Raw genomic sequence first — 27,806 nt, 5'->3', positions numbered from 1 at the left:
CTGGCACAGGTGCTTTTTATTCGGCACTAAAACTTGCAGAATTGCCAAGTAGCTTGCAAGACAAGGCTGTCTCAGCTGAGAGAGGGAGAGGAATGGAAAGAAGTGGTTGTGTGCTGGGTGAGAGATAGGAATATGAGAGGACAGGGATAGCTGTCTTATTACAGAGGAGATACTTGGCTACCTCAGTAGGACAAGGAAGGAGAGGGAGGAGAGAGAGAGAGAGAGAGAGAATAAAGAGTCAGAGTAAGCAAGAGAGAGGGCCTACACCCAGGGAAAAGTGGGTGGGGAAAGTATAAGTAACACAGAGGGGATAAGGGAGATGTACCATAAGGGTGAGAGGAGATATTTAGAGATAACAAATGTTGTTGAGAGGAATTGGAGAGGACTTGCAGTGGGTGGTGGAGGTTTGGGGGGAGAAGGGTTGTGGGTGAGTTTTACCAGAGGACAGAATTATGTGTGTGTATGTGTGCATAGGTGTGTGAATATGGAGGTAGGGTGGGGTTTATGGTCGTAAAGGACATAGCTATTTTAAACAGTTGAAGGTCTTGAGTACTTGTGATAAATGATAAATTACCAAGAGTACAGTTAATTGATATACATCAAATAATAACATTATACTGAACTTCAAAGTGATTATAAACAGTTACCATGTTTTCCTTGCTTCTATCACAGTATGGTGGCCAATACATGCTATATTAGACAAAAAATTCTGACTGGTTTTTATGAATAAACGAAAAACAAAATTTTTATCAACACTGCAGGATAATGTTAATATGAAAAATTTTGTAAAAGCTGTTAAAAATTGATGATAATTTGTCCAGATAGTTTTGTTATGACATTTCAACTATAACTGAGATAAAATCAACCATAAATTAATGAATTGATGAAAGAAAGAAATTCTGAAAACACTATGTCTAAAGTTGAGTGAGTTAATCCTTAACAAGTATTTAAATCGACTGTTTGAAACTTTTACAAATAAATTAACTGGAAATATCATCATTTTACTTCCCTTTCAAGCTGGAATAAGTTGCATGACTACACAATCAGAGTTAGTTCATCTTTGACGTAATGGCCCTCCTAGACAGACTAGGGGCTACATCTCTCTCATATGTCCCGATTTTTGGCATGAGTTCTATTGCTGGATGCTCTTCTAACACCAGCCCCTTTACAGGGTGTACTGGATGCATTTTATCATAGCACAACACCATAGAAGTTGTCATTCATTTGTGTGTTTTACTTCCATTTTTCTATGCAAGCATGGGTTAGATAGATCATATTATTGAGGTTTTGTGTAAAAGCTGGTTACCTTTTTGTCGCTAACTCTCACCTGTCTTGCACTTAAGAAAATTTTTATTCCACTCATCTTCAAAAGTACAAAGCTACTGGATGTTTTTTTTTTTTTAGAGAAATGTCAACAAACTCTACCATTTATAGCTCAGCAATTTTTCATGCGAAGTACAGAATATAAACATCCACACAGACCCCCTACACACACACACACACACATATGTGCTCATGAAAATAAAGCATATATGTGTATATATATATATATATATATATATATATATATATATATATTCACACACATATATATGTACATACATCACATTTTGTACAGTTTATTCACAGTAATCAATAAAAAATACTCACCCTACATATTTATACCCTGAATAGGCAAGGGTGTCGAGATATTTGAGGCCAGTATTCAAGTTGAGTATGTACAAGCTGAGCATAACGATAAACAGTTCCAGTATAAGCCACACTAAAGCTGAACTTGCTTGAATTCCAAGCTGCTCCGGAGTAAATCTGGAAATTAAAATAAGTGTAGGTACAACATATATGTATATATGTATCTATAGATAAATAGATAGATGGATGGATGGTGTAGGTCCCGATAAGGTAGAAAGCTGGTACATTTCAACACCAACTCCTGGTTATTTACACTCTCATACTGTAACTTTGAAAAAAAATTCAAAATTCACTGGTGCAGAAACTCCAGGTACCTCACTGGTAAAAGCAGTATGTAAGTACAATGAAGAGTAACATATAATACAAGGAAGCAGATGAAGAATGACTATAGCACAACTTTATCATTAGTTACAATTGTTTCTGTACCACTCAATTTTCCAACCACATTGCACATAAATGATTCTGTGTGAAAAGTTATGCAATATGTGTGGTTGGTTATATCAGACTACCTTAAAGTCATGTGTATTTGCACTTTGTGACAAACATGTATCTGGGGAGGAATCAATAATGATGAAAACGGATGAAAATAGGAATAATAACAATAAGATTACTATCATCAATAGGGTGGCAAGCTGGCAGAATCATTAGCATGCCAGGTGAAATGCTTTAGTGGCATTTTATGTCTTCATGCTCTGAGTTCAAATTCCACCAAAGTTGACTTTGTCTTTCATCCTTTCAGTACTAGTTGAGTATTGGGGTCAATGTAATTGACTTACCCCTCCTCTGAAATTGCTGGCTTGTGCCAAAATTTGAAACCAATATTACTATCATCAATAATAAAAGCAATCTTACTGGTACATGTATCATTGATAAGACATAGCTATGATCAGTGGTAAATTGCAAATATTCATAGTAGCAAATATAGAAAATACTATGGGCCACAATATTTCAATATCATAGTAACTATAATCAAATAAACAAAAGTAAAAACGAATATTCAAATAAAGAATAATAAATGGAAAGAGAAATCAGTAACAGTAGGAAATGAAAGAGAAAAAAAAGGAGAGGAGAAATAATAAAAATAAGGGTAATAATAATGTAGTACTACTAATACTAAGATTATTATGAAACAAATACTAGGAAAAATAAAGATGATGATGGCAAATAGCCTATTTGTTAGCACGTTAGCAATTTAGTTAATTAAGACTGCTGTTTTGAAATGGTAAAGAGTAAATAATCCTTTCTACTAAAGACACAAAGCCTGAAATTTTGGAGGAAGAGGTAGTTGATTACATTGACCCCAGTGTTTCACTGGTACTTAATTTATTGACCCAGTAAGGATTAAAGGCAAAGTTGACCTTAGTGGAATTTGAACCAAGAATGTAAAGATGGACAAAATGCTGGCAAGTATTTTGCCTGGCATGCTAACAATTCTGCCAGTTTGCCACCTTGTAAAGAGTAGATAATACAACCACTTGAATGGTTGGAATGAGACAAGTGTAAATAGCTATAGTGCCACAAAACTGTAAACATTCTATGTTAGTTCAAGGCGTTACAGTAAGAAAAGCTCCATAACTTCATACATTTTCAGAGACAAATGTATAGTCTATTATATCCATCCTAGTACCAAATTTATTGACCCCTGGAAAAACGAAAGTTAAATATCAGTTCTGACAAGGTATGAACTCAGTATGTGAAGGGACATAACTACATATAACAAAGAATTTATTACAACATTAGTTTCTACTAACTTCACTGACATTGTGCTAATGGTAATAATAATTTCTTTCACTAACAAAAGACCAATTATTATGTGTATAGAGGAGTGTGCCATTTAAACAATGAATGTACAAACCTGTTTTGAATGCCCATCACTACACCAGCAGTGAGAATGTATGTAACAAGAGCCATCACTGAAACGAAACAAAAATTTTGAACAAATGCAAAAGTTGAAGATACAAGATTGGTGTTAGTCATAGCTTTGTAAGTTAACTCAATAAGATCAAAATAATGCAATTGCTTTCAACAATTAACAACAAGATAGATAAATGTAGGTTAAAGGATATATCTTCAAGAGCAGGTTCTCTATCAACAGAGTCTACACCACCTGAAGTGGAATTTTCTTTCTTCACTTTGACCCTGGTAACTTATCAACATACATCATAAAACAAACCCTGGCTCAATTCTCCATCTCAGATACTCTTACATATTCCTATCTCCATCATCATTATCGTCGTCGTCATTTAACGTCCGCCTTCCATGCTGGTATGGGTGGGACGGTTTGACTGAGAACTGGCAAGCTGGGAGGCTGCACAAGGCTCCAATCTGATTTGGCAAGGTTTCTCCAGCTGGATGCCCTTCGTAACACCAATCACTCCAAGAGTGCAGTAGGTGCTTTTTATGTGCCACCGACATGAGAACCAGCCATGTGGCACTGGCATTGACCGCACTTGAATGGTGCTTTTTACATGCCACCGGTACGGGTGCCAGTCAGGCGGCACTGGCATCGGTCACACTTAAATAGTGCTTTTTATGTGCCCCTGGCACAGGTGCCTGTCAGGCAGCACTAGCATCGACTATGACTACAATTTCACTTGGTTCAACAGGTCTTCACAAGCATAGCATATTTCCTGATGATTGATGGGTGCTTTTAAATGGGCCAGTTATACAACACTAGTATTGGCCATGGCTACGATATCACTTGGCTTGCCAGGTCTTCTCAAGCACAGCATATCTCCAAAGGTCTTGGTCACTTGTCATTGCCTCTGTGAGGCCCAATGTTCGAAGGTCATGCTTCACTACTTCATCCCAGGTCTTCCTGGTTCTACCTCTTCCACAGGTTCTCTCCACTGTTAGGGTGTGACTCTTCACACAGCTGTCTTCATCCATACATAACACATGACCATACCAGCGCAGTCATCTCTCTTGCACACCACATCCCATGCTTCTTATGTCCAACTTTTTTCTAAGATAAATGACATTCACTTCGTTAATTTTATATCAAGATAAGAACTTTGGGACAAACTGGCCAACAGTTAGAATTCAACTTGGTACTGGAACAATAGATTGATTGCATTACAGAATTAATTCTTATCTGTCTTTAACCTCTGATCAAAACCACCAGGGAATATAGTCATTATAGATGTATTATAGTCATGCTATTTAGCTCTTATCAGATTTGGGCCATAGGCCCAATTAGCCCTCTGCAGGAGTTAGCTTAAAATCTGCATGGAGTGTGGCTTTTAAGTTAGTTATTCATAAAGTTAACTTCCTACTCAAAATCACACTGTCTATGTTGGGTTGTTTGTTCTATTACTTAACATTTGAAATACAAAGTCCAAACAAAAGAATGTGGATTCATTGGCTAATTAAAATTCTCTAAACTCTACTATATATATTCCCCAAAATAAACAAAATATCACCAACATTAAGTACATTTTTATGCAGTCCAAGGGTATTTTAGCTCATTGTTATTTAACCACAGGTTAGTCTTCATCCAGTAAATCTATCATCAAAAGCGCTCTAGCTGCTTTTGCCCAGACATAATGTATCTTACAAGTTGGAGTCTGATATGAACAAGATTTGGCTGCTGTTTCTTGCAGGTTCACGAGGATATGTATTATTTCTTTCACAAGCTCATATTTGGTCTGTGGTAGCAGTTTGGTGTATAAAATTCTTCCTACGTTTAAATAACAAAACAAATTGACATTTCCCACAATCAGATCAATATATCCAATGTCGTAATTCAGTAGAACATTACCCACATGATAAAAAAATTTAACTAATCATGACTTCACCTGGACCAGGCTCCAGCAACAATTACATCTTTTCATGTTTTTCTCTCTGAGCCTATCTGGCACTATAAATTCATCACACCTTAGCTACTTAACCATAGAGCAATGAGAAACAGCTGAGATGAGAAGGCAGACAGACAGCAAACAGACGCAGACAGCTGCTGACCCAAGCTGACAGCAGCTAAACAATGATGAACAATGACAGAAACACCAGCACCAACAAACCACACTTTGACTGCTGCTACAAGCACACCAAGAACAATAACATTCAAACTTTCTCACTGGTTTGCTGTTTGTTGTAACAACAAAATTTTCCTTTGTTTATGAAAAGAATAAATATTTGTTTATCATAAATCTCATCAGTTATCAGTGTTTCTCTATGTAACATCTGGTGATATCTGATGCTAGAGATGGCAGTCAGCAGTAGTAACAAATGGTGACTTGAATGTTTAAATACATTTCACAGCCTCTTTATCATGACAGTGATGATCCAACAAAAGAATATGACACAGCCAGGAAACAATTGCCAATTATTCTGTCCATAGGACATTATGCAGCTCTGCAAGTTGATAAAAAACTGCTACTACACAGCTTACCAACACCTTGCAAGTTCAAATGAACAACACTGATATGTCTCTGAGAAAATTCACTCTACAAGGAACTTTTCTCTACCATTGTAGCCATGCCACACAGGTGATTGTGTCCCAATCAAGCTTCTTCTCAGCACATCAAATGTTTTGAGCAACACTGCTGAGATGCCAATATGCTACCTGTAACATCATCGACATCAGCACATTCTTCCACTGATGCCTCCATCTGCTCCAGTGACAAGAATGAGATAAGTCAACTTGTGTTTCCTCCAGTGCAGTACAAAACAAAAAAAAAGTTTTCATCATCAAGATTATTACTCTTTTCTTACTGATTTCTCCTTTCTGCTCATACACACATATATCTGAACACATTTCGACATGCACGCAAGCACCCAGCACTTGCACAACATGCACACAAGCACCTAGCAAACACATGCATTACTAGCAGTATGCATAAGGTTACTATGGATAGAAGATGCAACCCTACTTTCGCTACTTATATTCCTAAGCTCAGGAATAGCTGAATAGGTTCACAATATTGACAAACTGGTATTCAACACAAATGCACCTGAATATGCAACTACCACCCAACTGGTAAACAGTACACTGACTCACTGGTGTACATGCACATAACTATGTACAAGTCACTCATTCACTCAGTTACACATTTAGCTGCACTCATCTGGCTCATGTACATACAGGAGTCCTAGATCTTTCCTAGTATTTTTAGAGTTATACTCTGGTGGCCTAACATTTAACCACAATTCTAATTTTTCCTGCATACTGTTTGTTTATTCTATTTTCTTTTAAATTTTATTTTTCACATTCCTGGTTTTGCAGACTTTTGCGCCATAAGCTTGTACAGCACTTCATGTACGAGACAGCACAGTATTGTGCATGAAAATATCTTCTGACAGTACTGTGCAATTTAACCAACATTCTTAGTCATGCATTCACCCTTTTCTTATGCATGCTTCTTTTATACATATCACATCTGCAATTCCAGCACTATTCTCATAATTTTGTTCAATTCACTGTGAATGGAAATTGTCAATGGCAGGGAAGTCATGTGGCAGGAATATTCAGTAATCAGATAACTATATCTGATGTTGTGATTCGCTAGAACATTACCCATGTGATAAAAAAAATCTAACCAATCATGACTACGCCTAGAAATGGCTCCCAAAACAATTCCATCTTTTTAAGCCTTTCTCTATGAGCCTATCCCGCACTATAAATTCAGCACACCTTACCTGCTTGATAGAGAGCATTGAGAGAGAGGAGAGATAAGACAGCAAGCAGACAACAGTAAAGACACGAACAGCAGCTGACCCAAACTGACAGCAACTAAACAATGACAAATGATTACAGCAACACCAGCACCAACTAACCACACTTAGACTGCTGCTACAAGCACAAGAACAATAACATTCAAACTCTCTTGATGTTTTGTAGATTGAAGTAATGACAACATTTTTCTTTGTTTACAAAGAGAATAAATATCTGATTAACATAAATCTCAACAGATATCAGTATTCCTTTGTACAGTGTTAAAGCTCATCTATTCCACAACTGCAAGAAAATGTTTCATGATTCTGTTCTATAAACCAAATCTGAAAGTAAGATTACTTACCAGGTATGTAAAGATCTGGAGCATTAAGCTCATCTTTTGGTGCCACAAGTTCCCCTGGACTAAAATGAATTGACCAATCCTGGTAATTAAAGATAGCAAAGTAAAATAGAGATTTCAGATGAGGGAGAAAAAATATGAAAAAAATTTACGAATATTTAAAACTTTTTTCTATAAATTTATTTCAGATAATGCAACCATACAAAGCTAAAGGAATTGGTCCATTATAGACTGTCTACTCAAAGAATGCTCACTTCTAAAGACATGATCAGAACATAGTGTAATATTTGAAGTCAACAGATTTAACTAACCTTGATTATTAATCATATACAATTCAAAATATATATCATTAGGGTTCCATTGAATAGCTCTTCCAGTCCTTTGATGTTTTGCAAAAAATTGCATATCACTATTAGTCAGTGGCAGACATAAAATGGTTTGGGACTGCAAACTCATATGTCAAAAATTCAAATTTCTTACAGATGTTTAATTTTCTTGAAAAATCAGATAACTGTGTTTTGGTTCATGTAGCTTTGAGAGTAAATATTTTCAGACTGAGAGCAGTGGTTAAACCTGAGCAGTAACACACCCTTGGGGCAGTGTGAACTCGCAAAGACGAGCAGGGTGTTTAGAGTTGTTAGAAGTTTTCTTAGAAATAAAATATTTAAATCAGGAATACTACTTATTTTAAACACTTAAAAAAAAAAAATTCTCTGGATTATAATAGGAGTAGGATATTGTGTTGTATGCCGAAATCTGACTGATGAAGTACCAAAGCCCAATATAATTTCATTCTAAAAGTCAGCATCTTCTTTAGTAATTTTCATAAAAGTTTCAAATAACCCATGCAATCATCTCAAAATGAAATACATACTAGGTGGAATAATATACTACTATACAAAATTAGCCATTAAAATAAAATAAAATGGCTTTTCTTTTGGTATTTCATGAAAATGGCACTAAGCTACAAAAGATAAAGAACCACAGCTATAAAGTATCCTTCACTAGAAATGCAGTTATCTTACCAATAGATCAGACATATTTTTAAACTAAGATGTACAATTTCTGAAACTTTTACTGAAACGATTATTAAGAAAGAAACAATTTTAGCACTACGTTTAATTACATTTAACTTATGGTTAAAAAGGAGATATTATTATCAATAGTGAGTTCTATTTTATTTTTCAAATAATCTGGATAATGTTATAAATTTTACTTCCAATTATTGGGAATAGAGAAAAATTACAAATAATAGCAGGTTCAGAAACAAAAAGGTACATCACAATTAACCTTAGAAGTATGTTAAGTAGCTTTAAAAACTTAGTCGGTTTCCACACCCTGTAGTAACTCTATTGCTCTACAACAGTAAAGAAATAAAATAAAAAATTTTAAATAGGAGTAATTAAGTATAAGATGTTTGCAAAGGAAAGCCTCTAGAAAACAATGATAAACTTGCATTAAGATATAAATTTGTGACTCAATAAGCTACATGGTGATAGGCCATTACTATCTGCATATTTTATGTTAATATATTGAAAAATATTCTTTCTGTTGTTAGCAACTTACTGTATGTGAGTAGGGGAATAGGAGAAGAGTGAGTTTCTTGCCAACGTAACTGGTGTCCACTGCAAAATAGTATTTCAGTTTGGACGTGGAGACATACTTTTCTATCTGTAAAAGAGAAGTTATTTTAACATTAAACAATAAAATTTAAATCTGCATGATCATGTCTTTTACTTAAGATAAAACAAAAAATCTATTAAGCAGAAATATGTGGCCTTTAGCTTGGAATTCATAGCCATGTCTATTTTCATCTGGCCTAAATATGTTAATAACTATAGGTATTAAACACTCAGTTAATATAACTTCACATATCTACCACAAACCCAGTCCCCAAGCCTCTCCTATAATTCTCTCCACTATTTGCTAGTCCCCTCTATCCTACCCAGTTCAAACCTCAGTATTACCTCATCTATTCTCATCACTCCCAATATCCCTCGAGGACAGGTTCCAACACATCTTTCTCACCATTGCTCTCTTTATCTTACTCTGTAACTCACTCTACTTTCTTTTCAAACTGGGATAATTATGTAGCTACTCTATAGCATGACACCTATCACTGTCCCTCTCTCTATACCTTTGATCTCTCAACTGGCATAAAGTCACCACCCTCAATCCTTGTCCTCCCTTCCAGTTTAGGAGTTTTTGCTTCTCAAAGTACTTGGTGATCTTGTTGGTAATGGTGCCACATAAAAAACACTTAGTACACTTTGTAAAGTAGTTGGCATTAGGAAAGGCATCCAGCTGTACAAAACCATGCCAAAAGGCAACTAGAGCTAGGTGCAGCCCTCTGGCTTGCTAGCTCCTGTCAAACCATCCAACCCATACCAGCATGAAAAAGAGATGTTAAATGATGATGATGATGATGGTGATGATATGTATATATAACAGATAATAAAATATAAATACAACAGATAATATTACCAAACATAACACTGAGCATAAATAAAAATAATCTATATATGCTATAAATCTTTATGTTAGGTGTTATACTGTCTTCATTATCTCCACCACCTGAGACAGAAGAAAAATAAATCAAAGATTTCTAACATTGGCCTAAGATCATAAATTAAGGAGATGTGGCAGTGTTGGGTCAACAGTCCATTAAACTGACTACTACTACTTGCATAAAGTTTTAAAATTCTTTTAAATAATGGATCAGAAATTTGTTTCCTGACTTCCCTAACAGATTTAGCAACAGAAATAAATAGTTTTTCAACAAAAAATTGTTGCTGTTTAACTCTAGGTCCACCCTAATCTAACAAACCCATGACCAAAGCATCAAGCTGTGATCATTCCTTCTTTTCCTCTACCTGCAGGGAACCCAGGACCATATTAACTGTTGTGACCTTTCCTATAATGGTAAGATCTGAGTTGCTATTTCTAACAGGCCGAGTAACCACATAGAGGCTATCTCATATAAGAAGTGGTAGTAAGAGTCATATTAGTGACTGATGATGACTCATGATGCTGGTGGTCAAAGTATCAGTTATGTTAATGACTGATGATGAAGATAGTTGTGACAGTAATGTTGATGATGATAACAGTAGTGTTAATGATTAATGAAGATGGTAATGACAGTAATGTTAATGATTGATGATGGTGGTGCTAATGACAGCACGGTCACTAACTAATGATAGTGAAAGTAATGACAGTAATGTTAATGACTGATGACGATGGTAATGACAGCATTATTATTGACTCATCATGATGATGGTGGTAATGATAGCATTGTTATTGACTGATGATGGCGGTAACAGTAATGTTAATGAATAATAATGGTGGTAGTGTGATGGTGACAACAATAGTAGTGATAGCAATGGAAACATAAAGATATTCCATACATTTTTATGCATGTATTCTTTTCCTTGATCGGCAAGTGAAGATCCATATTGCATTGCCATAGAGGCCATTGGGTCATTGAGTAGTTGGCCTCCAGGGAAATTGATATTGGGGGGTTGCTGTCCATAGGGGTTTGGCCCAGAGTTGGGTGGGTAACCTAATAACAAGAAAAAGAGAAAGTTAATAAATACAATATTGTTGGATGTAGGTATGGAAAATATCAGTGGAGCTTTCAATGTTTTTACTTGTTTCAGTCATTAGACTAAAGCCATGCTGGGGCACCACCATGAATGGTTTTAGTTGAATGAATTGACTCTAGTACTTATTCTATTGGTCTCTTTTGCCAAAAAGACCAATAGAATACTGATTTGTTTACATTTGAGATGTAAACAAACCAACACTGGTTATCAAGTGGTGATGGGGAACAAATACAGATACACACACAGATGCATATAACATATACATATATATATGACATGCTTCTTTAAGTTTCTGTCTACCAAAATCCACTCTCAAGGCTTTGATTAGCCTGGGGCCCAAGTAGAAAACACTTGCCCAGGGTGCCATGTAGTTAGACAGAGAATTATACATAAATTCGAAACAAGCTGAGAGAAGCAGGAAAACAGGTGTAATCGTTGGGATTGAGTGGAAGTGCAGTGGAATCTAAGTCCAGTGGGATCTAAGTCCAGTGGAATTTAAGTCCAGCGGAACCGAGTTAAATATAATCACAGAAAAGGACCTCCTAATCATGGGTAAACAACCGAGAACTTTAAAGCTCTTGTTGAATCAGAGGAAGTGTGACATCACTTGCATAAAAGCAGTACTTTGATAAGGATATATATAAGTTGTATGTATCTATGTATGTCTTCCAACACCGCTTGACAACCAGTGCTGGTTTGTTTACGTCTCTTTAACTTAGCAGTTCGACGAATGAGACCAATAAAATAAGTACTGGGATTTATTTGTTCAACTAAAACCATTCAAAGTGGTGCCTCAGCATGCCCACAGTCTGTAGAGCTAAAGGTTTATCCAAGTTGAAATGAAGGTTTTTAATTCAGGCGAAAGACCAGGAATGTTTGAGGGGAGGGGTTAGTTGATACTTTCAACACCAATACTTGACTGGTACTTTTATCTCTGCAGGAAGGATAAATAGTCAAAGTCGGCCTAGGCAGGATTTGAACTCAGAGCGTGAAGAGTCGTAAGAAATATCGCAAGGTATTTAGCCCGATGCTCTGACGATTCTGTTAATTTACGGCTCTTTATCTAAGTTGAAATATTTCTGCTTTGCAGAAACGAGAGACGGAGAACAAATATAAGGGAGTTAATTCATGCTATTTTAACTTTTTTTTTTTTAAAGAATTATAACTTAAAATAAATATCTACAATGAAAATTATGATAATGAATCTTTTCTTTCCTCAACAGTTTCCCTACAGTGAGAGGGGAAAACACAACAGATTAAACAGTTCTAAAAGAAAATACATCAAGAAACAGACTTACATAGAAGAGACAGGCATGCTAGTTAATTTTATAACGTTAACATTTATAATACTTATATCTTTTTTATTGTAATTATCATTGTCTGTATTATTATCTTTTATTTTTTGTTACCTTCATTTGGATAGCCATAAGGAGCTTGTTGGCTACTTGTGTCTTCGAACAGCGGAGGTCTGGACGGGGGGTTCCGGTTGTTTCGTTTCTTCTGCGTTGCAGCTGCAAGGGAAATAACTCCAGTGACTATTCCTTATAATACTTAAAATGGCCATTATTCATGCTTATTTTATAACTATGTATTAATATAACAAAACCTCTGCCAGTGTATAAAACGCACGCGCAAACAAAGCACAAAATATATGAATCAAATATGGATAAAAAAAATAAAATACAATGTTCTACCAAATCTGACCTTCTTGGAATGAAATCTGGTAACTGTATACTCTATTTAAAACCTGATAAGAGTGATGTCATGAATCAATAACGCATCTCTTAATATGTTTATACAATACCACCGGAACAGAACAATAATTTTGCTCGTTATAAAATCACATTTCTAAACTAAGAGATTAGTTACACTATATGAGAACAAAATATTGTTGCAAATAAAAATTTTTCAGAATTACCACTCCTAAGGGAAACCTCCTGATCTACTGATGTATTGAGTGCAAATCACATTATGGAGCACATGAAGCTGTCTACTTAAGGAAATATTTCAAAACTTACTTCTGAGAAATATGAAGATCTAACTACAGACTGCTCATAGCTACAACTTAGGTGGGTTCTGTTCAGCTTTGATGCAGTTCTCATCAGGATTTAGAATGTTGAAATTGTTTCAGAGCAAAGCTAGAAATATTCTCTTATATAGAATGAATTTACTCAGATACCTAATAGTGTTGTATACATACACACACATTATATGTGTGTGCATGTATATATATATATATATATATATATATATATATATATATATATATTAAAGGAAATAGACAAATATAATTGACATATTAAAAATTTATTAACATTATAATATAATTATACTATAAAAAGATATAATATAATAAATAATTAAAACAAATATATATCCTACAATTTTTGTTTCAACTCATATTCACTAGTGAATTTATAAAAATTCACATTTATGTATATGAATCTCATCAGCGTAATATTTGTCTAAAAAAAAGAAACAAAAATTCCATGCAAGGACTGCTAAATCATAAAATCTGTATTATGGAATGGGAAAGAATCTTTGGCACCCTGGTAAATCTGCAGCCACCTCCCAATAGCCGTTCTACTTTTCAACGCTCACAGGAAGTTTCTTCCTCAACACAGATCTGCTGTCCTGAGTGCATGAAGGTAATGAAATCTCTGGTTGGTCCTTTCAATGTTTTTTTTTTCCACTGTTGATGAAAGCAATTTGTTTCTTTATAGCCTTGAAGATAATCTTAAGGACCAGGTTGTGTTTCCATGTATATCTATTCAATGCTAGTGAACAGCTGGAAAGATTATATTTCAGTGTTCCGACCTTTCTGCATTTGTATATCATTCTCTGAGACATTCCAGCTTACTAGATTTGTAGACGATGGCAAGACATCATAGGATGAATGAATCACAAAAATTAGCCAAGATGTAGTCCACCTCCATATTTCATTCTGACTTATTTTTCTCTCAACATGTTCCTCCCATCTCGTCATCTGCTCTTGTTGAGTGCATTGGATTAAATGAAGCTCTCTTCTCTTTCTGTTTCCCTTGTTTTGACGCTGTTACTAACAACAGATTTGCGTTTGCTCTGCATCATACTTGCAAATGGTCTGAACCAATCTGCGCCAAAACCAAGTCCCTTCCAATGAATTTGTGTTGCACCTACCATCTCTCGGTAAGACAGAATGTCATCAGTCTCTGCTTCAGCTTTCCACTTCCTGGTCGTTTTTACATTTGGTGGATTACACCTGATTTCTATGTTTTTTAACTCTCTCAGCATCATCACCATTTACCTTCCCTAGTTGATAAATTTTAACTATTGACACTAGCAGTAACTGCAATGAGCCTCTTTTACGATATAGAGCTGAATTGTTCAACATCCGAGGTAGGCCTAGCCACTTTCTAGTGAACACATTACATTTTTGTTCAATAATTTGAACTTGTGACAGTGCTACTTCATATATTAAAAGTGGCCACGAAAGTCACAGATACAAGCTGAACTGTAAGCACCAAATTTTAAATCTACCTGGCAGCTTTGAGTTGTCAATTACTGTTAATCCAACCTTGGCTTGTTTCATAATGTTCATCCTATGACTCCTACATGACAATGTTCCGGCATATACTCACCCTAAGCTCTTAACGGGTTCTTCCTTGACTATTTGAAACTTGAATTCTCTTTGCACTTCCTTATTAAATGTCAGACTATGCGACTTTGTTCTGAATCGCATCCTTGACCACTTCACAAACTTGTCTAACCTCTGTTGATAGAAGTGTCACGTCATCCATGAAGGCCTTCTTAGGTGATTGAACATGGGCGATTTTTTCCAAAAAGTCCACTGCTTTCAAAATCATCTCCATGACTAAGATAAACCACATAACAGATACTGCGCAGCCAGCAGCAATGCCAATCTCCAATCGGTGTCAATCTGTTGTAAAATTTCCAGCTATAAACCTCATCTCAAAACTGTTATAATATATCCTCATTAATCTTTTTACTTTGTCTGCAATCTGGAAGTGGTCCATGGCTCTCATCAGTAATTTGTGTGGCACTGAGGCATATGCATTAGATAGATCAAGCCATACCATGTTCAGACTAGTGAATGGGAAAAATTGATGGAAACTCAAATAGACACGCATTCATATCTTGGCCATTTGGCTGAGATCAAAGAGTACTGTGTGTGTGTATATATATATATATATATATATATATATATATATATATATATATATATATACACACACACACACACACATACAACATTCAATGTAATATTTAACTCTTTTGTTACTGTATTTCTGTTGCAATGAAGTCTTTGTTTCAAAATATTTTCCAAGTAACAAACAATTTATTAAACTGTCAGTTTTTGGCTGGTGTCTGGAACATAAATTTGCATGAAATTTAGATGGAAGATTTTAATCAAGATAACTTTAAAACAGGAAGTTTGCTTCATAGAACTAAGGGCAGGTTGGTGTCAACAGATTTAAAGAAAGTTTTCTATTTTCATTTTTCTATGTATATGTGCAAATAATTTGTGCATTTAATGCTTTACATTCAACTACTAATACCATTTGGTAGTGCTTAAAAAACTCAATGTTATCATTACCAAATTTACATCTTTATAGCTAAGAAATACTTCAGTCCTGTGCAACTCTTGATTGCCATCTATGTACAAATATACCTCAATACATAAACTACTGCTCCTGTATCATGCACTTTAATATGTTTACACTTCAGTCTGAAGCATGTTAAACTTGCAAAATATTATTTTCACAGCAATGCTTTTGAATAACATATTTTTGTTTAAGTGTAAGCGTTTGTAATTCCTTGATGTATTATTGTTATTTTCCACCTAAATTGTGATACAAATATTATATGCAGTGAAGGATTTATCTCTTTGGGGCAAATGCTGGATTTAAAATCACATGAATGTTAAGGATAATGAAAGCATGCAGTTATTTATTTTTAGTTGCATAAAGCACCATTCGAGCGTGGTCAATGCCAGTCCCACCGGACTGGCTCCTGTGCGTGGCACATAAAAAGCACCATTCAAGCATGGCCGATGCCAGTACTGCCTGGCTGGCCCCTGTGCCAGAGGCATGTAAAAAGCACCCACTACACTCTCAGAGTGGTTGGTGTTAGGAAGGGCATCCAGCTGTAGAAACCTTGCAGATCAGATTGGAACCTGGTGCAGCCTCCTGGCTTGCCAGTCCTCAGTCAAACTGTCCAACCCACGCCAGCATGGAAAGAGGATGTTAAACAAAGATGATGATGATTTTCCATTATTTTAAAAAAGTATATTAGAATAGGCTGATATATTGAGAATGTGCTATGAAAAATCAGAAACTGGAAAAAAATTGATTTTTGCAATCTATATTTGATATACATGTGTATGTATATATTAATAGCTATCGCCAAGCTAACATGGCAGTCCAGGGAAATAGGACGAATGCTGCCGTTGATTAGCTCCAAGAGGCATTCGCCTCTAGCTAGCTATGTGACACACGAACCTGTGTCCATTATAACCTTCGAACAGGGGAGGTCAGCCACTAAGGGGAAGTGGCTGACCTCCCCTGTCCGAAGAGGTGCAATGGGTAAATTGTTGCCATTTTATATTTTCAAGTTTGTGCATATGCATTGTTTGTTTTTGATTTTGTCAACTACACAGTATAGTAGAATTAGGTGGGCACCGTCTGTGAGAAAAACAGCACCATGACACAATTTACTCTGCCAGAAATTTGGAAACGACATGCTGTACTGCTTGGCATTCACACTGGAAACTTCAGTACGAACATTTCAGAGTGTTTTGGTGTCAATCTAAGGATATGCACCAAGAGTGATAAAAATCAAACATCCAGTCAACATTATGGTATTTGGAGTGATCACTAGTGATGGCAATGTTATACTGCTATTCATCCTCCTACACGGCCTCAAACTTAACACAGAGGCCTACATAAAGTGCCTGGTGGAGGAAATAGTGTTGCCCTGGGTCAAGAGGGTGGTTGCTGGAAGACCCTATCTCTCACAACAGGACTCTGCACCATGCCACACAAGCAGGAGAACCCAGTCATGACTGTCAGACAATTTCTGCAACCACATCACCGCTAACATCTCACCACCTAATTCCCCAGACTGCAACTCCTTTGATTATTATGTGTGGGGTGCAATTGAACAAGAGACCAACAAAACTCCTTGTAAGACAAACTTAAGGCAAGGATTAAGGCATCATACACCAACTTAAATAAAGAGACTGTCCAGAAGAGCTGCAGGAGATTCCAAAGTTGTCTGGAGGCAGTGGTTGAAGCCAATGGCAATGTCATTGAATAAATTTCCTCCTTAGTATTTCAAGATATTCTTGGGTAATCTTATGTCAGAGTTATTTTCATTTTTGCATAATTTAGATGACTTTATTCACCACACGCTGTATATATAAATATATATATATACACAAGAAGATGACTTCATATTTGAGGCTCCAATGAAGCTATAAGGTGTTATTCAGGCACTCAATTAAGGGTCCACTGCATCTTATAGTAGAAACAGCTGTAAGCTAATGAAGTTCATAACAATCGTTTTTTCCTTTGTCATCTCGTTTTCTTATTACTGCTCTGTACTCGTCTAACACTTCATTCTGAAGCATACAGATATTGAGTTCTACACCAGGTTATTAGTCTCACAATACCCAAGTGAAATATACACACACACACACATATATATATATATATATATATATATATATATATATATATATATATATATATATATATATATATATGGTGCAATCTCATGAGATTTTCTAACTCAAAATTAATATTCAAATAGTTTATGCCAACCTACATTCTGGGAATGAATATATATCCTACATTCAGGTTTTTCTCCACTATTTGGATATGGATGTGTGTTTCAAAAATCCAAATAGGAAAGATGAAAACAAAAAGCCCCTTCAAGCATTTCCACTCATGATCTGTCACAGATAGCAGACGGGTGTTTGTGTTGATTGACACACCATGACATTCATTATATGTGTGTGTATTCTGTATGTATGTGTGTTGATGTCATAGACGTCATGTTTTTTGTCAAGAAATAACAAAATCATCATCATCATTCAGTGTTTTAAATCCGGGTTTTGTCTCCATTAACAGGGGTGGCCCGCTCTACCTCATGGCCATAGCAACCGCCCTCACACCATCTTGCCTGGTTTTGGGTGTCCTCCCTTCTCAAGCCAATCCTTCTAATCTCCTCCACCTGTCCTCTCCATGTTTTCCCCAGTCTACCTTGCTTTTGCAGTCCATTTACCTTAAACTCAAGCACCTTCCTCAGAACATGCTCGTCATCCCTCCTCAACACATGCCCATAATACTGCACTCTATTCGCCCTGCCAGCCATTCCACTGATCCCTCCAACCTGAGCATCCCCATCAAGCGAGGGTATCCCTTAGTTCTGTTCTCATAATTGTTTTGTTAATCCAGTAACAAAAATACAAAGTATGTAGCCCTTAAAACGGTTTTTGTGCATTTATTGGGAATACTGAACTGTCTTACACAGGATCTTGTTTTTAGGAATTCTCAATGAATTATGAATACCCAAATTGTGAAGTCAATTATGTAATAACATGAAAGGGCTTTAATACATTCCCAAAGTATATAGAACTTAGGAGGAGATACTAATAAGGTATGTATACTAAAATCGTGAAGCATGTTACGTAATAACAGGCTAATTAGATATGAGATAATAACAATTCAAAGTAAATAACTCTGAAAAAAAGCTTTTGTACATTCGCAGAGAATATTACCTTCAGCGGCGCTAGTGTTGGTATATTCGTGAATAAGTCACTAACCGAAAGAAGTGGATCTATTGTTTAAGAAAATACCATTTACTTGTTTAAGCGTTGTACTGGATAAATTGCGAAAATAACTCAAATAGTTCAAATGCTAAGAAATAAGCATACCCAATTTGATTTATACGAAATGATTTATGAACATGAATGGGTTATTTTGAGGAGCGAATGGGTTATTTCCCTTGGATATTTAAAAATAATATTTATATATATATATATATATATGTGTATGTATGTATGTATGTATGTATGTATGTATATATATATATATATATATATATATACACACACACACATATATATACACACACACATATATATATATACATATACACACATAGATATACACACGCATACATATATACATACTCATATACTCACACACATATATATATAGTATTATAATATCCCAATAGGCTACATATGCAGTAGCTACAGTGCTAATTTAAAATGGCAAAACACAGGAAATACTTTTAAGAGCCAATTCATGCTCCATAGTTTATAATGGAAATAGCCAACTAGCTACAAACTAAAAATTTTGCAAGCAAATTATATATTATATATTTAAGTTGGATTCATAAAATAAAAAATTTTTAAAATAATGAAATTAGAAAATATATAAATTGATCCAACTAGGAAATATGTAACTTTTATAATATGCTTGAAAGAAAAGAAAATTGTTACTTTCCAAATAGTGAGATTACCAAAGTTGACAGTAAAGTTGCTAATCTGAAGACATAGTAATGTAGCCAAATAAATTGGCACTGAACACAGTAGACACACAAGTTATAAGAAAATAGCCTATGTGTAACAATATACAAATATTGCATGCAAGCATGCAATTAGGCATATCATGCAATTGACTGCTAACTTGGCATGTTCTTCATGCAGTGTTACACATTGCCAAATAACTGACTTTGCAGACAACCAAATAGTAAAATAGCTATCAACCAACTAGTTAACAAACTGAGTAACCAGTAAACAAAAAAATCTACTCAGCTTAGCAGAGTCAACTTAGAAGTCAACGTTAAACTTGTAAACTATTCAGACATGCTCATACATGCTAATATTAAAAGATCATTTAAAGTAATTTATTACCTACAATAACTTGTCCAGTTGCCATATTTACAAAACATGGATAAATTAGGCAAATGATTAGCAAATAACTAAACTGGAAAATAATATATAGAGTGTGTGAAAGCCAGTTTGTTTTTGTCCTTACTATATATTATAAGCAAATAGCCAACTTAGGTTTACAGGTAGCTTGAAACATACAACTTTGCAAGCAAGCATTTTGGTAGACAGGTTAGAAATATAGTAAACAACCAAACTGACAAATTGCCAAACAATGAAGAAACTTTTTGGCAAACAGCTTCACACATCTTCACAAATTAACATTCATCATCTCAAATTAAGCAGCCTGATTCATTAAGCAAATTACATAAAACTGGCATGGTAATTTGTATATAATTCTGAAAGTAATAAAACTTAACAAATAAAAATAAAACCTTGTAATAAATTGTTGCAAGTAACTAATTTATACAAAGTAAAGCAATAATGGTATTGATTATTGCCATAAATGTATCAATAGTGTAACTGGTTAAGTCAGTCATTCAAATAATATAGTTATAATATGAAAATTGGGACCATACACTGTAGAGAGTGGATAATACCAAAGACAACTTTACCATTTATCAATGCAGCATTGGTAAAATCCATTCACACACACACAAACATATATATATATATCATGTGTGTGTGTGTACCACTAATACAGTTGAACATAAATACCAATAATAAATTATGTCCAGGTTAATCAATAGCACTCATTGCTACCTTAAGATTTATTTCACTGAGAATAAAGAGTTACCTCCCTTGTTTCATTAACCAATGTAACTGGGTGTCTTCCCCTATCCAACCCGCCACCACCCCTAATCAAGTGTTGAGTAAAAATTGCACAAGTTTTATCACACATGAAAATTCATAACTGCTTCCAATGTACGCACTAGGCCTGAAATTTAGTGTGTAAGCAGGGAGTTGGTCAATACCATCGATGCTAGTACGTGACTGCAACTCTGAAAGGATGAAAGCTAAAGTTGATGCTAGTAGGATTTGAATTAAGAATGTAAAGAATAGGAAGACAAACCACAAGGCATTTATTCTGCTGCTCTAAAAATTCTACCAGCTCACCATCTTATAACAATAATAACAATTGTAATAAATGTGAACAGCTCTTTCAGTTTGAATGACCGTTTGTTTCACAGTTAATGCTGAAATAATATATCCCTTGTATTATATTAGTCAAGATGCTCCCCAGAGATGCCTTCTGCATGGAAAATGAATAGTTAGGTGGAAGCTAACATATTTAATTATATATTCTTCATATAAGAGGCACCTTTTTCATTATTTTAAATTACCTTATCAAGAATGCTTTGTTACTCATATTTTCTCAATCATTCTAAGGTCTAGTAAATTCAAGTAAGGTTATGCTATTCTGATGAGGTTCAATAACTCTGAAACATGTTTGGGGTCACCACAGTACTTACCAAAGACCCAGCTCATTCTTTAATCAAACTTTTTTTTATTAATGTAGACCTCACAGTTATCTAACTTGCATTTTTTGACAAGAATTATCATGAACATTAATGGTTTTACTTTTCATTACAGGTTAAATTTGAATTAACCCATTAGCATTTTAAACTGGCCACATGCAGCCCAAATATTCTATCTGTTTTATGTTCAAACTATCAATATCTGGTCTCTTACACCTACCCTACAATCACATCATTGAAATCTCAAAGCTGCAAGATTAATTCAAAATAAAGTTAATGAATAAGTATTACATTTGATGGAGTAACCTGAATGCATAAGGCTTAATAAAATATTTTGTGGACCTCACTATATTAAATATGTTAGATCCTCACTTTATCAAGATGCTTTTTTAATTCTTTTGTTACCTTATTTCTGTTGAAATACATTGCTTTTGTTTGAATTAATTTTGAAATAATGAAGAATTTGGTAAAATAACTGTCATTAAGCTGGAGTTTGGAGCATAAATTAACACAAAATTTTGATGGGAGCTTTCAATTTAGATCACTTTAATCTTTTTGTTGAGATACCCTAAGTGTTTATTTCAATTAATTTTAAATATAACAAAGAATTTAATGAAAATAACTTTGTTATTAAACTAGTGTTAGGAACATAAATTACAACTAAGTTTTGGTGGAAGATTTTAATTCAGAATTTTTGAAAACAAGACATTTGTAGTACAGAACCATGGTAGTCTTGGATGAGTTAGTATCAAAAGGGTTAAAACAAGGAGTTTGTAACACAGATCCAAGAGCAGTTTCAGGTGGGAGTGATATCAAAAAGGTTAGTCAAAAACAAAAGCAGGATGTTATATGAATGAAAATATGATAGCATCTGTTGTGAAAATGGGAAAATACTTTGAAAGCTTCACAAAAAGATTGTCAAAATAGTGAATTCTGCAACCTTCACTCTCAAGTGGAACTTAAGAGTAAAGATATTTTCCATTCATTTGAAAAGGTGTATTATATTTAATCCTTTTGTTACTATATTTCAACACTATCTTTACTTCAGTTAATTTTGAAAATAATGAAAAATTTGGTAATATAATTTTGTCATTATTTAGAACATAGATTAAAATAAAATTTTGATGGAAGGAAGTAGTTTAGATCACATTGAAACAGGGAGATATAGCATGGAACCAGAGGTAGTTTAGTATCAAAAGGGTTAAGCTAGTGTTCAAAACAATATAAAATTTTGATGAACATAAATTGTCAGAATTCTGGTTTAAGCAACCCATATAACCCTCATCATTTTTTAGTTTTTGGAATTTTCAGAAAACTTTTGTGAATTTTTGTTCTATACATGGGAATTCATACAATTAGGAAAAAAATTTGTTTTTAAATTCCAAAAAATAAAAAAAATGTTATAAGGGGTTATATGGGGTGCTTAAACCAGAATTCCACCCATAAATTAGTACAAAACCTTGATGGAAGATTTTAACTTAAATAACTTTAAAACAAGAAGGTTGCATCATAGAACCATGGATGGAATTTGGGTTGGTTAATATCAAAATGGTTAAAGTGCACTAAAACATTTTGCTTCTCAGTTTGTTTTTTTTCACCCCTTTTATATAACATGAACACCATTGGCATCATAAGCTAACACATAAAGCAGCCATTGAAATAAGAATTTCATTAAAAATATATATTCAAAAAATTCCATTTTTAACCAAAATTTTAAAATAGATAAAATTAAAAAAAAGGAGGAAATTAAATACAAAATATCACACATCATTTTTCATGTTTTCCTTTAACTAGCATGACAGTCTCTAAAAATAAACTTTTAATAAAATACCTTTAAAAAATATTAAGAAAGTCAATACTTTCTGATAGAAAGTATTGATTTTATTATTTATTCTATAATTTCACTTTTTAATCAAAAATAATATAGTTTAGATTGCTCAGCATCAAAATGTTTGATAATTTATGTCATAAAACATTTTATTTATCACAGAAAAATGAATACCTGACCATTGTTCATAATTAAATGAATACGGTACATTGATGAAAAGATAAAAGAAAGCCCAAAAGAAACCCAATTTCTAAGGTTAATAGAAAGGGAAAATAATAATAATAGGTACATAGATGAAAAGATAAAAGAAATCCCAAAAGAAACACAATTTCTAAGGTTAATAGAAAGGGAAAATAATAATAATAGGTACATAGATGAAAAGATAAAAGAAAACCCAATTCCTAAGGTTAATCAAAAGAGAAAATAATAATAATAATAAAAAATGCCCTGACGCAGTACCAGGCAGTGGCTTTCATGCCTTCTCATCTTAACTGACGGGGAGTGTTATCATGTATATCATTTGTCTTAGTGTAAAAGATGGGCTACAGCAAATATTCTGCTCAGTACCATAGATTTGCTTGTCAGTTGTTTGACCATAACCAGTTGAGCATGTCCCTTAGTGGCAGACAATATGTGCATCACTGATCAGGAGCAGAAGTAGTGGGGGCGGATCATAGCCATGTGTTGAGAGAAATTCTTTGGTTTGAATAATTCATCTCTGGAAACAGGTGTGTTTCATTCAATATCCTTAAACCCTTATTCAGGGACCTTTTGAGTGGGATGGGCTACTCGACTTCAAGAAAATTCTAACTGGGCCCCATCTGCAAGGTCATGCACTGTTAATCTTGATACGAGATCACCAAGTCACACACATATGGTTTTGATGCATGTGTCTGGTGTACTCTTATCAGATGGGTAGTCATGATGGGTATACTGGGCTTCGTATATTTTACCCCAGTATTACTTTGATGGCATGCGCTGCTCTCTCACTCAATAATAATAATTCTTTCTACAATACACACAAGGCCCAAAATTTTTCTTAAGGGAGGGGGCTAGCCAATTATATGAATTCCTGTACTCAACTGGTACTTATTTTATCCACTGCAAAAGAATGAAAGGCAAAGTCAACCTCAGCAGAATTTGAACACAGAACCTAAAGCTAGAAGAAATGCTGTGAAGCATTTTGTACGACAGGTTAACAATTCTACTAGCTCACTGTCCCAATAATAATAATAATAATACCAGGCAGTGGCTCTCTCGGATTTTGATCTTAACTGATTGAAAGTGCTAACTTGTACAGGTTTTCTCTTGGTATAAAGGATGGGCTACAGCAAATATTCAGTTCAATACCACAGATTTGCTTGACTATAACCATTTAAGCATGTCCCATAGTGGCTGATAATATGTGTATCTCTGATCATGAGCAGGAGTAGTGGGGGAGCATCAGTCATGTGTTGAAAGAGATTCTTTAGGGTTTCAATAATTCATCCCTGGAAACATGGGTGTTTCATTCATCATCCTTAAACAACCCTTATTTAAGGACCTTTTGAGCAGGATGGGCTAAATGACCTCAAGAAAATTCTAACTGGACTCCACCTGCAAGCCATGAGCTGTTTATCTTGATATGAGGTCACCATGTCGCACACATATGGTTATTATGCATCTGCCTATTGTACCCTTTTTCAGACCAGTAGTTATCATGGGTATATTGGGGTTCATATATTTGTTCCCCAGTGTCACTTTGATGACATGCACTGCTCTCACACTCAATAATAATAATAATGGTTCAAATTTTGGCACACAAGCAGTAATTTTGGGGGAGTCGGTAAGTCGACTACATTGACCCCAGAGATCAACTGGTACTTATTTTATCAATCTCAATAGCACAAAAGGTAAAGCTGACCTCAGTGGAATTTGAATTTAAAGTATAACACTGAAAGAAATACTGCTAAGTATTTGTCCGATGCACTAATGACTCTGCCATCTTGCTACCTTGATGATAATAATAATAATATCATTTTAAATTTTGGTATAAGGCCAAAAACTAGAGGTGGAAGCTCTCAATTACCTCAACCCCAGTGCTCAACTGATAATTGTTTTATTGATCTCCCAAAAAGGATGAAAGGTAAAGTCAACCTTGGTGGAATTTGAACTCAGAATGTAAAGACAGACGAAATGTCACTAAGCATTACGTCCAGTGTGCTAACGATTCTGCCATCTCACCACCTTAATAATAATAATCATCATCATCAATAATAATAATAATGATAATAATATTGTACATAAAAATATGTTTGAACAATATTCCACAGACAAGTTTAAAAAGAAAAGTTCAATTTTGTCCATCTCCAAATGAAATTAATATTCAATGTTTTCTTCAAACTTTCTAGGTTATCTACATCATTCTTATTATATATATAACAAAATAGATGCACAGTACATTCAACATTAAAACCAAGGGAACTAAAAGCAAAAAATTTTTATGATGTCACTCAAATTGACTAACAAAATAGTCATCCCCTCATAAAACTTGCTTACCACTGTAAGTACCAAGATCATAGATTTCAAAATACTAAATATTCATGACTAACAGCTGGCTATTGGAAAAATGCTAATGATTCCACAGAACTTGATAGTGACCAGCCTAAACATCTCAAATCCTTTTACCAGCCCTTGATGTGACATAGTCTACATAATCAGAACAAGAAAAGGCTATTCTCCAAGAATAGCTTTTACCTATTGAACCATTGAGCGATTTCTATTTCTATTTTATACACAACACAGTGTAAATCAGAAGAACTGAAATAAATTTAAACATTACAAAATTTTGCTATGGGTTAGATAAAAATGTAAAAGTATTCTATGTTATTGATGTGTAGAGGAAAAGAAAGAAGTAATCTCCTAATGGACCATTTCACAGTTTGTTTACTGTTCTTTAGACAACACATACATGGTTTTCTTCCCCAATTCAACAGCATAGGTTGATGTCTAAAGAATCTCTCTTTATGTAGTATATTTAGATCAAGCCAGCTTCATGGAGTTCATCACTCAACAAGCTATCACTATGAGAATTTTAGTTCAGCACTGTAAACTTAGAAAATTATGAAGAACTTCCTATTGTAGCTTGATAAATGGATCCTCACCATGTTGCATATTCATGAGCTGAGAACAGAAGGTTTTTCCAAGGATATAATGCAGTATCTATGAAAGAAGATAAAAAATTTGGTCTTTCAGTCAGCACTACATTTACTCTACTAGAACCAGATGGCTACTTTGAAATGCAAACATGTAAACATATGCAGTATAGGAGCAGTTGTTGTTACTTAATGCCAACAACTCAACTACAATATAGGGACCAGCTTCTATCTTTAGTATTAACTCTTTAGCATTTAAGCTACCCATATTAGGCCCATACATTTTCTCTTTTTTTATGTTCAAACTGGCCAGATGTTACCCATCTTTCTTACATTACAATGTCATTCTAAAAATAAACAATCACATCAACATATCAAAGCTACAACAATGTATAATTAATTCAAAACAGTGTGAATAAATACATTTGACAGAGTGAGTTGAATACTAAAGGATTAAAGCCAAATTAAGCAGAGTAATAAGTCTAGTGACAAAGACTTTTGTAATGTTTGAGTTTTGACCTCAGTATCAAGAATTACAAGTCAGTATCTTAACTATCATGCTTCTCAAAGCAACCATATGAAGGTCGGTGCAATAGATGATAAAAAAAATTCTTAGAATAAGTCTGAGAGGTGAGTTTATGATTGTTGACTAATTCAGAGTATTGTTAATGATAATTAATTGTCATTAATAATTCCTTAATATAATAAAGCTTATTTATCCCAATTTCAGACAATATCTGCTTTGCTAATTCAACTAACTCCATACAGCATTCATCACCAGGGTTTTCTAAGTTATTTTTGAATTACATGTCTCACTTGACCAGAACTAAAACAGAAACAGTAATAAGAATGGTAAATAATGTCTTAATTATGAGCAAAAATTCAAGTCTCTTATTCAAGGACCTGAAATAAAACAATATATAAATAAGTACCGAAAATTTATTTATAACAAATATAGAAAAACAAAAAAACAAGATAATCCTTGTTAATTCCAACATAAGTTGCAATGAAGAAGAAATATCTTGCATTAAAAAGAAAGAAATTATAATCAAATGTTACTGAGCACCACCACCACCACCACTTGACATTTTCAAATAACAGGCTCCCATTTTGGTTTTAGTATTACATGCAGCAGGGGTCAAGAGAATTATTAGGAAGA

At 34.4% G+C, this 27,806-nt stretch overlaps 1 protein-coding gene across 3 annotated transcripts in view; it reads right to left on the bottom strand.

The window, feature by feature from the left end:
• LOC106881158 (protein YIF1B) overlaps positions 1–27,806 on the bottom strand; it is a 53,422-nt gene that overhangs the window by 13,688 nt on the left and 11,928 nt on the right. For all 3 annotated transcript variants that reach the window (XM_014931447.3, XM_089359891.1, XM_014931448.3), the window contains 6 exons: positions 12,715–12,816; positions 11,108–11,262; positions 9,270–9,374; positions 7,707–7,785; positions 3,545–3,602; positions 1,651–1,806 (listed from right to left, as the gene is read on the bottom strand). In XM_014931447.3, the coding sequence (XP_014786933.1) occupies positions 1,651–1,806; positions 3,545–3,602; positions 7,707–7,785; positions 9,270–9,374; positions 11,108–11,262; positions 12,715–12,816 (655 nt within the window). The remainder of the gene's footprint in view (positions 1–1,650; positions 1,807–3,544; positions 3,603–7,706; positions 7,786–9,269; positions 9,375–11,107; positions 11,263–12,714; positions 12,817–27,806) is intronic.

The sequence above is a fragment of the Octopus bimaculoides genome, chromosome 11 (assembly GCF_046866305.1).
Source record: "Octopus bimaculoides isolate indiv1 chromosome 11, ASM4686630v1, whole genome shotgun sequence".
NCBI classification, from domain to species: domain Eukaryota; kingdom Metazoa; phylum Mollusca; class Cephalopoda; order Octopoda; family Octopodidae; genus Octopus; species Octopus bimaculoides.
Note: the sequence above shows the minus strand (reverse complement) of the source record. Positions and strands in the feature narration are given on the sequence as shown.